Source organism: Quercus suber, unplaced genomic scaffold, assembly GCF_002906115.3.
Source record: "Quercus suber isolate HL8 unplaced genomic scaffold, Cork oak 2.0 scaffold_1136, whole genome shotgun sequence".
Taxonomy (NCBI): Eukaryota; Viridiplantae; Streptophyta; class Magnoliopsida; order Fagales; family Fagaceae; genus Quercus; species Quercus suber.
In genome coordinates this window covers 12,963-28,403 of record NW_027070539.1, presented here as the reverse complement: position 1 = coordinate 28,403, position 15,441 = coordinate 12,963, and the positions used below count along the sequence as shown (strand labels likewise).

The window sequence follows — 15,441 nt, the reverse complement described above, 5'->3', positions numbered from 1 at the left end:
AAAAACACTTTCTAACTAAAATTTTTTTTCTAGTTAATTTTTATTCGAAGTGTTAAACTTATTTTTAACAATTAATAAAGAATCTAGCATGCATGTTATACGAATTTCATATAAACTTTAGAGATAAAAAAAAAATACTATATTAGCCAAATTATCAAGCACGTGAGTCCCACACCACTTGTTTATGTTAAATGACTATTTTATTTTAATTTTTGAAATTTTAGTAATAGTTTATTAGCATGACTTTTACTAGCACTTAGCTTCAAAATTTCCCGATAAAATTGGATATGTTATATATGCACCTTAATTATTATTATTATTATTATTATTAAGGATCAAACAACACAAAATCTATATCATTTACTCCATTCAACCAAATCATTTTAGACTCAACTTAACTCAGGTATGCTCAAAACAGCTAAGTGTCTATTTGGGAACAAAGGACTATGTTGACCAAATAGACCGAACTGGGCCAAATGGACCGAGTTGAACCAAATGGTCTGAATTGGACTGATGTGGACTGGATGCACCAAAGTGGACCTAATGGACTAAAAGGACCATATTGGACCAAATGGACTAAAGCGGACGTAAGGGACCGAAATGGATCGAAATGGACCAAAAAAACCGAATGACCAAAGTGGACTGGATGGACCGACATGGACCGAAGTGGACCAAAGTTGGCTGAATGGACTGAAGTGGTCAAAATTGGAACGAAATGGAAGCAACTGGACCAAATGGACTGAATTGAACTGGATTGGACTTAAGGGACTGAAATAGACCAGAAGGACCAAAGTGGACTGGATGCACTGAATTGGACCGAAGTGGACCTAATTGAACCAAAATTGACTAAATTGGACTGAAGTGGGTGTTTATTATCTCTATCTCTTTAAATTGATGAAAATAACATATGGTTCTCTAAGTAGGAACAGAACTAAACCCATCAACCTGGCCTTAAATGCTACATTAGCATATGGATAAAAACATAGTGGTGAAAAACAAGTTTTTCTTTTTCAAGTGAGTATAAACTAAAAATAAATAAATAGTGTCTCCACCCAAAATGTTTGTGTTACTCGTATTTTCTATTATAAGTTATATTTAGATTTAAGAATATAAAAAGTCTTGGTAATAAAAAGTGATGATCCTATTATGATTGGTAAGTTACAATTATATATATAGGATGAAAAGAAAATAATGATATGACCACTAATATAACTTAACAGAAGTGTAACAATAATTAATATATGCTACACTTCAATTGTAAGATATTATATATATGTAATGTATCAATGAAAATATTATTAAATAAATGTGATCGGATCGGCCAATCTTGAGGTGATATGTAGTTTACTGAATTTTTTGCCATTTTGCATGAAACATGTAAGCCATACACCAATGGTAATGTAACCTAACTTCCTCTTTGCGAGCTGGTCATTCAAGACTAACAATTAAGAAAATAAATTTAGTTCATCAGCGGGCTATAGTTTGCTTTTTGCATTTTGCCATTGCAGTCCCCACCAAAAAAAAGAAGAAGCACGGAATAATGTCACTCGGTTGCTCTATCATAAAGTGCAAAATTCCCTGCTTCTCTAGGACTGCAATAGTAGATGACATTGAAAAATGAAACTATGTTCCTAAATTTTGGTCTCTTCTATCATGAGTCTAAAAGCATCAGCATACTAATGTAACTCATTTTTTTTATTGGTATGCACAGGAGGATTGGGTGTTGTGTAGGGTGTTCTACAAAAATAGAGAAGTTGCTGCCAAACCTAGCATGGGAAATTGCTACGATGACACGGGCTCTTCAACTCTCCCAGCATTAATGGACTTTTACATCAATTTTGACCAACCTAAAGCCCATGCAGATGAGTATGAGCAAATGCCCTGCTTCTCCATTTTCAACCAAAACCAAAACCACAACCAAACCAGCTCATTTTTCACACACATGACCAAAATGGAACCAAACCCACCCACCACCAAGATTAACACTGAAACCACTTTTAAGGGACTACCAAACAATATTGGTACTTATTTAGACCCCTTCTCTTGTGACAACAAGGAACTAAAGGTTGTTCTGAGTCAACTCAGCAACATGGATAGCAATCATGAAAAGTATAGTTTACTAATTTGATCAATGCCTAAAATATAAATCCACACAAAAGGGTGGTGGGTGAAAATTAGAAGGAATTATAGTCAAAATATGTTAGACAAGTGATGCATGTATGACTTGGAGGCTTCATGCACGACATATAAGATATATCATTGTTCACTTAGCTATACAATCAACTACTTCACTATCTTCTCAGGAAAAAAAAAAAAAAAAAAAAGAAACAACGACGAACAAGCAAACACTGATGAAATCCCACAAATTTTTTAACTACTACTTCATAAAAATGAAATTTATAATTTTGTAAAGGTAAGTCCCAAAAGATAAGAATACCTATATTACGTTTGCGTACGACCAATGTAATTGGCCAATGCAACCAACGGCACCGTTTTTCTGGTATCAAACCCAGAAAGCTGATCCAGAGCCACCTTGTTCAATTTCCCTGACAAAATCAAAAGGGTAAAAATCAGAATTGGTTTTGTTACTCCAAACCAAAATCATATATAACCCAAATTTCAAAGAATCAAATGAAAACCTAATGTTACCCAAATACGTAAATAAAATCAATCCAACCAAATTAAATGAAAAAAAGAAAAACTTACCGGTGGTAGTGGTTTTTTTCTCCTCCTTCTCTATATCTGGATCACAAGCATCGCTATTGGAAAATGTAAAAGGAAGTCAAAACAAAGTCACATATTAAAACCTGATTTCCTTTGCCCTAATTATTGAATCCAAATCTAGAACGAATTGGGAAAAATTGAACATTTAAACCCAAAATTGAAACCCTAGATCGAAAATCGAAGCGGTAAACCTTAAAATTGAAACCCTAAACCAAAAATGGGGACCCTAAAACACAAAGCAAAACAAAAAAAAAATTTTAAACTTACTGTTACTCGGCCTTGCGAGAGTGGCTTCAGTGAGATTGAGAGTTCGAGAGAGAGAGAGTGTGTGTGTGTGTTACGATCGATGAGAAGGGAATGGAGAGAGGAGGGAAGACCGGAAGGACGAACAGGATTCAGAGAGGGTGGAAGTGAGGGAAGGTGTTTCAGAGTTGAGAGGAAGGGATTTAGATCGAGAGAGTAGTCGAGAGGTTTTTTGAGATTGAGAGCTGAGGGTTTTTTTTCATCTGTGGAGTTCTGATTTTTTTTTTTTTTTTACTTAATGTTGAAGTCGCGTTTAGTGGTCAAACGCAGCTCTAACCATACACTGAGCTGCATTGGTAAACGCAGCTCCATACATATTCGGGAAAAAAAAAAAAACTAGGATGGCATGTAGGGGCGTTTTTGTAAAACACGGCTGAAGTCCTACCCCAAAACGCGGCCTCAACATTAAAAAACGCGGCTCCAGGGGGTCTATAGCCGGGTTTAAAAAACGCGGCTCAAAGTCTAAGCTGAAGCCACGTTTTTTATAAACGGGGCTCAAAGTATATTGATTTGGAGTTTGTCCGTCCATTCAAACAAAAAGCCTTTTTTTTTTACCTAAATTTTGTTAACTAATAATTACCAAGTCTTTGAACTTGTGGTTCCTCAGGACAACAATGGCCAACAACCAAGAAGAGGGCCTGGCGATTGGGATCGATCTGGGTACAACGTATTCATGCGTGGCAATGTGGCAAAATGATAGAGTAGAGATAATAGCGAATGATCAAGGAAACATGACCACACCCTCCTATGTTGCATTCACTTCTGCCCAACGCTTGGTCGGTGATCCTGCCATGAATCAGGTTGCTAGGAATCCCACTAACTCTGTCTTTGGTAATCTCCTCTCTCCCCAGTGAACAATTGTTTTTTTTTTTTTTTTTTTTTAAAGAAAGAATTTGTTTTTATTCCTAAAAACTTGTTTTTCACTTATGTGTTTTTATTCCTAAAAACTTGTTTTTCACTTATGAATATATAATCTTGCTTCTTCTTGTGCTTCAGTGTTGTCTGATAGTACTATTTGAGGTATCTGTTTCTTAATAAGGTATTATATTGCATCGTTTCTTAATAAGGTATTATATTGCAGATGCAAAGAGGTTGATTGGTAGGAGATTCAGTGATCCCTTGGTTCAGAATGATATCAACCTCTGGCCATTCAAGGTCATCGGAGGTCCTGGTGACAAGCCTATGATCGTGGTGAACTATAAAGGTGAAGAGAAGCACTTTACTGCCGAGGAAATTTCATCTATGGTCCTAATAAAGATGCGTGAGATAGCTGAAGCCTACCTTGGCAAAACTGTGAAGAACGCAGTTGTTACTGTCCCAGCCTACTTCAATGACTCTCAGCGTAAGGCCACAAAGGATGCTGGAGGCATTGCAGGCCTGAATGTTCTGCGCATAATTTATGAACCGACTGCTGCAGCCATTGCTTATGGTCTTGACAAGATGGTTGGTAGCATTGGCAAGAGAAATGTGTTGGTTTTCGATTTGGGTGGTGGTACTACTGATGTCTCTCTCCTTACAATTGAAAAGGGTGTCTTCGAAGTGAAGGCCGTGGCTGGAGACACTCACCTTGGAGGCGAGGACTTTGATAACAGAATGTTAAAGCATTTTGTTGAGATATTTAGAAGGCAACACAATGTGGACATTAGTAGAGACTCCAGAGCTCTTAGGAGGTTGAGAACTGCTTGCGAGAAAGCAAAGAGGATTCTTTCTTCTACAATTGAGACAACCATTGAAGTTGACTGTTTATATAATGGTATCGATTTCTTTTCAACTATTACCTGTGCTAAATTTTCCGAACTCAACATGGATTTGTTGAGGAAGTGTATCGAGCCTGTGAAAAAATGTTTAGCCGATGCTAAGATGGACAAGAGTTGCGTCCATGATATTGTTCTTACTGGTGGTTCTTCCAGAATCCCTAAGGTCCAGCAGTTGTTGCAGGACTTCTTTGATGGGAAGGAGCTCAGCAAGAGCATTAATCCTGACGAAGCTGTGGCTTATGGAGCCGCTGTTCAAGCAGCTATCTTGACCGGAATGGGTAATGAGAAAATTCAAGACATTATACTCTTAGATGTCACCCCTCTGTCCCTTGGTGTAGGGATTCGTGGACCGAAGATGTGTGTTTTGATTCCAAGGAATACCACCATTCCCACCAAGAAGAAGGGTGAATTCTGCACTGTGTTTGATAACCAGGCCTCTGTAGATTTCTTGGTTTATGAGGGTGAGAGAGCAAGATCTTGTGATAACAACTTGTTGGGAAATATTACAATTCCTGTTTTCCAGCACCTAGGGGTGTTGCTAGGGTAATAGTTTGTTTTGATCTTGACATCGATGGTATCTTGAATGTTTCTGCGGAGGAGAAGACCACTGGTGTGAAAAGGAAGATCACTATTACCAATGATAAGTGGAGACTGTCCAATGAAGAGGTTGAGAGGATGGTCCAGGATGCAAAGAGATACAAGGCTGAAGATGACTATCACATGAAGAAGGTTAAGGCTAAGTTAGATTTGGAGAACTATGCCTACAACATGAAAAATGCTGTCAATGATGAGAATATTTGTGCCAAGCTTAGCCCTGCAGTTCTGAAAGAGATTAAAGATGCCATTGAACAGGTGATTCAATGGTCATTAGATGACCGCCATGTCGTGGATTTAAAACCGTATCAGGACAAGCTGGAATGGCTCAAGAGTATCTGCAATCCCATGCAACAAAAAGATGATAATTAAAAGTTCGTCATAGCACCCTATCATTGCAACGGATGTAATGGTTCAAATTGTGTCACCTACGTTTGACCACATTTTGTTCTTGCGTTTTCTTGCAACGGATGTAATGATTACCAAATAGCTTTCCACGACTTCAAAATACTTTAATATTTGCTGTAATCGCTAAAACTCTTTTTAGTTAGAACTATTTAGCACAAAAAGCTCTACTACTAAACCTTTACAGCTTAGTTCTACTGCCTAATTCTAAAAAACAAAACAAAAAAAGTTCTACTTCTTACATTAATACCATGTGGATCATTAGCTTAGTGACAACATTTCCGCTAATGTGGATTGTTGCGATGTGTACGCAATCTATGGTAGACTAATGTAAAAATATTATTGCTCGAATCACAACTTATCACATATAATAGTGAAAACAACTGAAAAATGTTTGGCCTTAGTATTAATAAGGGATAATTATTTGGAGATCCAAGAGCACAATAAATGTTAGCTACCTAGGTTTAGATTTAAGGATTTCTAACCAAGTTAAAAAAAGAAGAAGAAAGTAAGTCACGCTAATTTAATTCCTTTTGAGATTTACTTTTCATGTTAGAAGAGGTAGCACATATTTATTGTTCTCTTAATAGTGTACATCTATTGTTTGTCCATAAAGCTTTTCAAAATTTAATATTGTCTAGAAATTAACTAGGAGCCAGTGGTGTAGATTCCCTTTTTAAAAAGACGAGTATCCACATTCCCATAGTTGGAAACATTTTTTTTTATATATAAATTGACAATTTAAATAATTTTTTTTATTACACATCTTCTATACTGTTATTTAAGGAGCTTCTCTTGTTTGGATTCTTTATTTTTTAGTTTAAAAATACCATCACACTCTTATGTTTAAGTAGAGACAAAACTAATGGACAATTCGGTAAAAAGATAATTCTAACTCCCGCTAAAACATTGCCTAAAAAATAGGACCCCTCTACTATTAATTTCTAAATTGTTTTATCCACTTATAAATTAGATTTTCAAAATAAAAATAGATTTTTTTTTTGGCACGTATAATGAGGTTAGTACTATTATTTAAGGAGCTTCCCCTGTTTGGATTTTTCAATTTTGATATCCAAAATGTCCTCAAATTTACCATTTTGTAAAGCTTAAATAGTAGGATTAGACATATAAAATTATCAAGTTAAAAAGTCCTAAATTTTAGATAAATTATAAAAAAAAAAAAAAAAACATTACCTACAAAATAGGAATACTCCCACTAACCCACTTATTCTAACACACGTTTCTAATATTTTATTCTTAAAAAGAAACCTCAAGTTGAGTAAAAAAAAAAAAAAAACTAATGAAATACCTTAATTTAATAAACTTATCTTTATCGCTAAATCATAAGAAATGTTTTAAAATCTTAAATTGATAAAAATTTAAAACAGAAAACCTAATGAAAAAAGCCACGTTGTATAAAAAAAAAATTATCTACCACGTTTCTATTTTGAGGAAAAAAAAAAAAAACTATCCTACGTTTTGTAAAAAAAAACTACCCCGGCCACCCTTTTTTTTAATTAAAAAAAAAAAATTAACACGAATTAAAAAAAAAAAAAAAAATCTTAAACGTTTGAATTCCACTCCCACATTTTACTCCTAACAAATTGCTTGAATTCTACTCTCCATGTTTTACACCTAAGAAACTGCTTTACTATAAAATTTAAAATTTTAAACTTCTCTTTAACTTCTTTTGCTTATTTGGTTTTTATTTTATTTAAGTTTCACATTGTATCCTCCTTCATCTTCATCTTTTTCTTCTGGAAATATCAAAAAAAAAAAAAAAAAAAAAAAACCTGAATAGAATATTACTAAACTGGAATAACAAAAGACTTGATTACTTGACTTCCAAGATTATTCGGATAAGTATATAAGCATATATTCTTCTTTTACTTCTCCTGTTTTTTAGTTTTCTATTTCTTACATTCAATTGCTATTTTAAAATATTGTATTTGTTTATCTCTTGCCACATGACAATTTTCTATTTATTTGGTACTTATTTCTCTTCTTTGATGTCAAACTGTTCATTTTTTTTTAATTCGATAATTTTGCATGTAATTTTTTGTGAAAAATATGACAAATGAGATTTTTTTTTATTTTTTTATTTTTTATTTTTTTTTTGTGTTCCCTTCATTTATACTTCTTCATCTTGGCTTCTATTAATGCCTGTCTAGAAATTTCATTCATTCATTTTGTTTTTCAAAGTGACTCATAAGATTAACACTGTTTCTGTTTAAATTCACCTGCATGCTAGGTCACCAAGTTATTGAATCTTTTGCTTCTCAGGAAAAAAAAAAATCATTGAATCTTTAAAAAGTTTTTATAAAATATGCCCACTACATTGAATATTTTCTTGCGAAATCACATATTAAAAACTAAATCATTAATATGTCAAATTCTAGACTTTTATATATCTTTCATTTGCTATGCAGACGTGGACTCTATGAAACTCAAAGAGAAGAATGATCAACTGGTGGTGATCATGAGAGTTGATCTTGTCTAATTGATTAAAACTCTGGGAATAAGGTTGAGAAGATTGGTTTGTGGGTGCTGATTTTTTTTTTTTTTAATTTTTTTTTTTCAGTTCAAAGCAACATGATTTTGGTATTTGTTGGGGGTTTAGTGTCATAATCCAAAAATTGGGACAATGAAAAATCATGACACTAAACCCAAAATAAAAAAAGAGTCTCATCACAAGTGCGTATTATTATTATTATTATTTTTTAAGATAGTTAGGGTATGTTTGGCAGACTGTAATAGGCATTATAATGTAATAATTATTCCTATAGTTTAGCTATTCAGTAGTTTGGTTATGTTTTTATTACAAGAAATAGTTATTCTTTATGAATAATTATTCTATAAAATGAAGAATAACTATTCATCTTTAAAAGTGACGTAATAGTTATTTCTTAGTAGGTGTATTAATTTCTACAATTAATATATTTCTAAATAAACAAACTTTCTATATGCACATAACAATTATGAAAATAAAAAATCATAAAAAATAACTAATCTCTCTTTCAAATTGAAAAAATGTTATTTTTTAGGAAATATAATTATATGAGTAAGATATTTCCTAAAATATATCTTAAGTTTGATTTAAAATGGTTTCATTTCATTATCTTCAAGGTTCTATTATTGTGTTGTCATCAAACAAATGAATAATAATAAGCATTACATTACAGCATTTTGTATTCTTTATAATATTTATTCCTATTCCTATGTAATTACCATTACAGTTTACAAAACGTGCCCTTAACATAGGTGTTACAATATGTAAAGACTCGCTTTGTTTTTTTTTTTTTTAGCAAGTCATCATACGAATCTTAAATTTAATTGTTATAATTTTATTAATTTTTTAATGAATATTATCAGATTACCATTTTTTTTTCTTTTCTATTTTTAATACTGCAATTTCCCTTATAAATATGTAACTTCGAGGATCAATAGAAATTCCATATTGATAACAACACCATTAAAGTCCAATACCCTTTAAACAGGGAGTGTCCTTTTCTGGTCCAATACCCTTTTAATGTGCCAATTTTTTTTTGTTTCCTCCCTTGTTATTTTATATTTTTATTAGTCTTATGATGTGAACTACAAAATGTCCTCTTTCATTCCCTTAATTCACGAATTAAATATAGTTGTCAACAAAGAATCAATACTTAATTTCTGGTTCTTGTGTCTTTTTTTTTTTTTTTTTGAAGGAAATCTCAATTCTATTAAATCAGGAAAAGCAGAACCTCCCGGTTCTTCTGCTTCATTGTTGTTTTATAATTTTTTTCCTCTTCTATTTGAAGTATCTTTTTCTTAAGAGGGTATTGTATTGCAGATGCAAAGCGGTTGATTGGTAGGAGATTTAGTGATCCCTTGGTTCAAAGCGATATCAACCTTTGGCCATTTAAGGTCATTGAAGGTCCTAGTGATAAGCCTATGATTGTGGTCAACTATAAGGGTGAAGAGAAGCGTTTTGCTGCTGAGGAAATCTCATCTATGGTGCTCAAAAAGATGCGTGAGATGGCTGAAGCCTACCTGGGCACAACTGTGAAGAATGCAGTTGTTACTGTCCTTACCTACTTCAATGACTCCCAGCGTAAGGCCACAAGGGATGCTGGAGGCATTGCAGGCATGAATGTCTTGCGTATAATCAATGAACCAACTGCTGCAGCTATTGCATATGGTCTTGAGAAGTCTGGCTGCATTGGCAAGAAAAATGTGTTGATTTTTGATTTGGGTGGTGGTACTGCTGATGTCTCGCTACTTACCATTGAGAAGGGTGTCTTCAAAGTGAAGGCCGTTGCTGGAGACACTCACCTTGGAGGTGAGGACTTTGATAACAGAATGTTAAAGCACTATGTTGAAATATTTAAGAGGCAGCACAAGGTGGACATTAGTGGAGATTCCAGAGGTCTTAGAAGGTTAAGAACTGCTTGTGAAAAAGCAAAGAGGATTCTTTCTTCTGCAATTGAGACTACTATTGAAGTTGATTGTTTATTTAATGGTATTGATTTCTTTTCAACTATTACTTGTGCCAAATTTGTGGAACTCAACATGGATTTGTTCAGGAAGTGTATTGAGCTTGTGAAAAAGTGTTTGGTTGATGCTAAGATTGACAAGAGTTGTGTCCATGATGTTGTTCTTACGGGTGGTTCTTCCAGAATCCCCAAGGTGCAGCAGTTGTTACGGGACTTCTTTGATGGGAAGGAGCTCTGCAAGAGCATTAATCCAGATGAGGCTGTTGCTTATGGAGCCGCTGTTCAAGCTGCTATCGTGATTGGAATGGGTAATGAGAAAATTCAAGACATCACGCTCTTGGATGTCACTCCTCTGTCCCTTGGTACAGAGATTGAAGGACAGGTGATGTCTGTTTTGATTCCAAGGAATACCATCATTCCCATCAAGAAGGAGGGGGTGTTCCATACCCTCACAGACAACCAGACTGTTATGAATATTTCAGTTTATGAGGGTGAGAGAGCAAGATGTTGTGATAACAACTTTTTGGGAGAATTTGATCTTTGTGGCATTACTCCAGCACCCAGGGGTGTTGGAAAGGTAATTATTTGTTTTGATCTTGATATCAATGGTGTCTTGAATGTTTCCGCGGAGGAGAAGACCACTGGTGTGAAAAGGAGGGTCACTATTACCAATGACAAGTGGAGACTATCCAATGAAGAGATTGAGAGGATGGTCCAGGACGGGGAGAGATACAAGACTGAAGATGACTATCACATGAAGAAGGTTAAGGCTAAGTTAGATTTGGAGAACTATGCCTATGACATGAAGAATGCTGTCAATGATGAGAATATTTGTGCCAAGCTTAGCCCTGCAGTTCAGAAAGAGATTAAAGATGCTGTTGAACAGGTGATTGAATGGTCATTAGATGACCGCCATGTCATGGATTTAAAGCCATGACAAGTTGAAATGGCTCAAGAGTATTTGCAATCCCATTCAACACAAAGATGACAGTGAAAGAGTTTGTCGTAGCACGATGTATTGGAACTTCAAACTATGTCACCAGTGTTACTATTTTGACTACATTTTGTTCTAGCGTTTTCTTGCCCGTGTCTTAAATCCTTTTAGCGATTGATTACCAAATAGCTTTAAATAAATTTAAAATATTATAATATTGCTCTAAAGGCTAAAACTCGTTTTAGTTAGAAATCTTTAGATCAAAAAGATCTAGTACTAAACCTTTACAGCTTCGTTCTACTTCCTACATTAATACCAAATGGATCATTAGTTTAGGGAGAAAAATTTCACAACTGCTAATGTGGATTGTTGCGATGTGTATGCAATCTATGGTGGAGTAATGTAAAAATATTAATACTCCAATCACAACTTATCACATATAAAGGTGAAAACAGTTTTTTATTATTTTATTATTTTATTTTTTTGTGAGAGTGAAAGGTGAAAACAATTGAAAAATGTTTGGCCTTGGCATTAATAACGGATACTTATTCAGAGATCCAGGAGCACAATAAATTCCTGCACCCTACCATGTTTCTCATTTGCCCATTATCTTATGTCATTTTGTTTCTAGATATTGCCATCCGCTTGTATTGTAAAACTTTGATAACCGAAACAGTCTAATTCAAGCCAATTAATTGTAGTAGGTCCGTCTAACTAAATTGTTGATTCTCTAAAAAGATGAAAGGCCTAACTAAATTGTTTAGCAGGAATATTGCTTAATCGAACCTAGCAATCCTCCAAACTTTCAACATTTAAATGTGATGCAGGATGCATAAGCGTAAAGAAGCAAAACATGTCTACTTCTAGAAAACGAGAAACAAAACACGTTTGTTTCTGAAAATATCCTTGAATCCACGAGGGTTCCTTGAATTCACAAGGGTCCTTGAATTCATAAGGAGAAAGGGTTCGGAATCCACCAGAGAAACAATTGACAAAAGTCTAAATTTTTATTAATATCAATAATATTGAAAAACATTTTTAGATTTGGAGACCTATTTAAGGGCTCCATAAAACTTAACAGACAAAAAAATATATTCTAAAATAAGCCCTAATTAATACCTAACCATAGGAACCAAATTTGACTTAAAAATCATTAAAAGCACCTAAAAATAAGAAAATAAATCAACTAAACCTAAAATAACTTTTTTACATAAAAATACCAAAATTAAATAATTACAAAAATTAAATTGTTGATTTTGTCCTACATCAGACCCCAAACTTGTCCTTGAGTTCATTTTTGAAATATGAAATCTTCCATGCCAAGAGAACAAATACTTTCAATACTTCATCTTCTTTGTATTCTTACCAAACTTAAAAGTCATTAATTGGCAACTTGAACTTCTTGTCCCTTGAACTTCATGCAATTAAAAATATTCACCAAATAAGTGTCAATGATCAAATCAAATCTTTCCATCCGAATAAAATCAATAAACTTTGTTTCGGTGTCTTCCACCAAAATAATAGGAGCTTGAACATTGCAATCATTTAACTTAACTTCATTGAGATCGTTGACAACTTCCTCTATAATTTCTTCTTTTATGGTCTCTACTATCTCGACCTCAATATCTTTCTCTATAATATGATCCTCATTAATCTTCTTCACAATCTTGATTTTAGGTTCTTCTTTTATAATAAGATCTTCATGAACTTCCTCATAAACTTCTATATTTTCTTCAAGAAAAATGTGGTGTTCAACAAACAATTCTTCTCTTAATGGTCAAATATATAGTTCTCCAAAATAATTCAAGTGTGAACTTCTTGGCAAAAAATAATCTTATTTTGTATACGACAGAAGTTCATCACAATCTAAAAGATAAAATTTGATAGCAAGCATTTTTTTCATCCTTGGTCATGAGCAAATTTTGTCTTTAACTTGTCAAATTCTATTAGTCTGTATTTGTTCCCACCAACATAGGACATACTCTATAAGTTTATACAAAGCAAGTTTAACTTTTCTCTTGTCACAAATATTCTCATAGTCAAATAAATCCTCTAAATCAAGTAACCAATCAAGAAAATCTACTTTATAAAGATAACCATTAAAACTTTCAATTCTCTTGTAAAGCCTATATGAAATTTGCTTACCAATAGGTTGCCCGTGAGGTATGTCTCCACGACTATTATCCCTATTGTTTCATGCTTCAACGATAGCATCCTAGCAAAGATATTTGTGAGTGTTAGTTGTACGTCACGTAATACTTGCTAAGTTTTCTGTCACTGGAATTGCTACCATCTCATACGCTAGCCTTAGACCCGGATAAGTCAAGGCTCTGATATCAACTGATGCGGAATGGGAAACGTTAAGAAGCAAAACACACCTAGCTACTTCTAGAAAATAAGAAACAAAACACGTTTGCTTCTAAAAATAATCTTGAATCCACGAGAGTTCCTTGAATCCACAAGGAGAAAGGGTGTTGGAATCTATTAGAGAAACAATAGACAAAAGTTTGAATTTTTATTAATATCAATAATACTGAAAAACCATTACAGGTTTAAAGACCTATTTAAAGAATAATACTGGAAAAACGTTTATAGATTTAAAGACCTATTTAAAGGCTTCGTAAAACTTGATAGTTGAAAAAAAAAAAAAAAAAAAAATCTAAAATAAGTCCTAATTAATACCCAACCATAATAGGAATCAAATTTGACTTAAAAATCATTAAAAACACCTAAAAACAAGAAAATAAATCAATTAAGCCACCACCACACACCCTTTGTGCCATGGTCACTCCACAAGTATTGTGAGGGGCAAGGGCTGGTGTTCAAGTTTTCAGGAGCGAGCTTCACGTACGTATACACTTAGATTAGGCTAAAGTATAATTCTATCTTGTATCCAAAAAAAAAAAAATCAATTAAGCCTAAAATAACATTTTTTACATAAAAATATCAAAATTAAATAATTACAAAAATTAAATTGTAGATTTTGTCTTACATCAAAATGACAGAAATATGGTAATTTGATGTTGTACAGAAGTGCTTGACTGATGCTAAGATGGACAAGAGTTCTGTCCATGATGTCGTTGTTACGAATGGATCTTCCAGAATTCCTAAGATGCAGCAGTTGTTGCAGTACTTTTTTTTAATGGAGCGGAGCTTTGCCAGAGGGCCAGAGCATTAAGCCGGATGAGGCTGTAGCTTCTGGAGCAGCTGTTCAAGCTGCAATCTTGTCTGGTATGAGAAATGAGAAACTTCAAGACATCGTACTCATGGATGTCACCCCTCTCTCCCTTGATGTAGCATATCAGGAAAAGGAGATGTCTGTTTTGATTCCAAGGAATACCACCATTCCCACCAAGAAGGAGAGAATCTTCACAACTATGCATGACTACCAAACTTCTGTAGCTGAGTTAGTTTACGAGGGTGAGAGAGCAAGAACTACGGATAGCAACTTCTTGGGGGTATTTTCTCTTTATGGTATTCCTCCAGCACCCAGGGGTGTTGCTCGAATAAAAGTTTGGTTTGATATTGATGTCAATGGTATCTTGAACGTTTCTGCCCTGGAGATGACCTCTGGTGTGATGAAGAAGATCAGTATCACTAATTATAGGTCGAGACAGTCCCATGAAGAGATTGAAAGGATGGTCCAGAGCGCAAAGAGATACAAGGTTGAAGATGATGATCACAGGAAGAAGATTATGGCTAAGGAAGCTGTGGAGAACTTTACCTACAAAATGAGGAATACTATAATGATGAGAAGTTTGGTTCCAAGCTTGACCCTGCAGTTAAGAAAAAGATTGAAGATGCGATTGAACAGGTGATTCAATGGTTAGATGACCACCAGCTCGTGGATTCACAACTGTATCATGACAAGCTGAAATTACTCATGAGCATTTGCAATTCCATCTGGATTTAAGGAAAGCAATTATAGATTTGAGGCAACCCCTTCCAACAAAGGAATAGTTATTTGGACTCGTGGCATCCTATCATTTAAATGGATGTAATGGTTCACACTATGTTACTATTTTTACTACATTTTTTTAATTTTTATTATTATTAATTTTTCGTTCCAATGATAAGGATTTTGATTCAGGCCTTGATCAACCCATAGCTAATGATAGCTTGGTGTTATTGAATTCTGTTTCAGTATTAGCTACACCATCGAATTTGTATGGTGTGAAGTGTTAATTGGTAAAAATAAAATGAAAGTGGGCAAACTAGAAGTTCTACCTAGAAAAGCCAGTTGATGTGAAAA

At 34.1% G+C, this 15,441-nt stretch overlaps 1 protein-coding gene across 1 annotated transcript; it reads left to right on the top strand.

Annotated features, from left to right (window-relative positions):
* Window positions 1-3,641: 3,641 nt before the first annotated feature.
* On the top strand, window positions 3,642-15,123 carry LOC112004526 (heat shock cognate 70 kDa protein-like). The gene is made up of 3 exons (XM_065769387.1): window positions 3,642-3,858; window positions 9,613-11,105; window positions 14,959-15,123. Exons 1-3 carry the CDS (start codon window positions 3,642-3,644, stop codon window positions 15,100-15,102), a joined length of 1,854 nt encoding a protein of 617 aa, XP_065625459.1. The 3' UTR covers window positions 15,103-15,123.
* The last annotated feature ends 318 nt before the right edge of the window (window positions 15,124-15,441 follow it).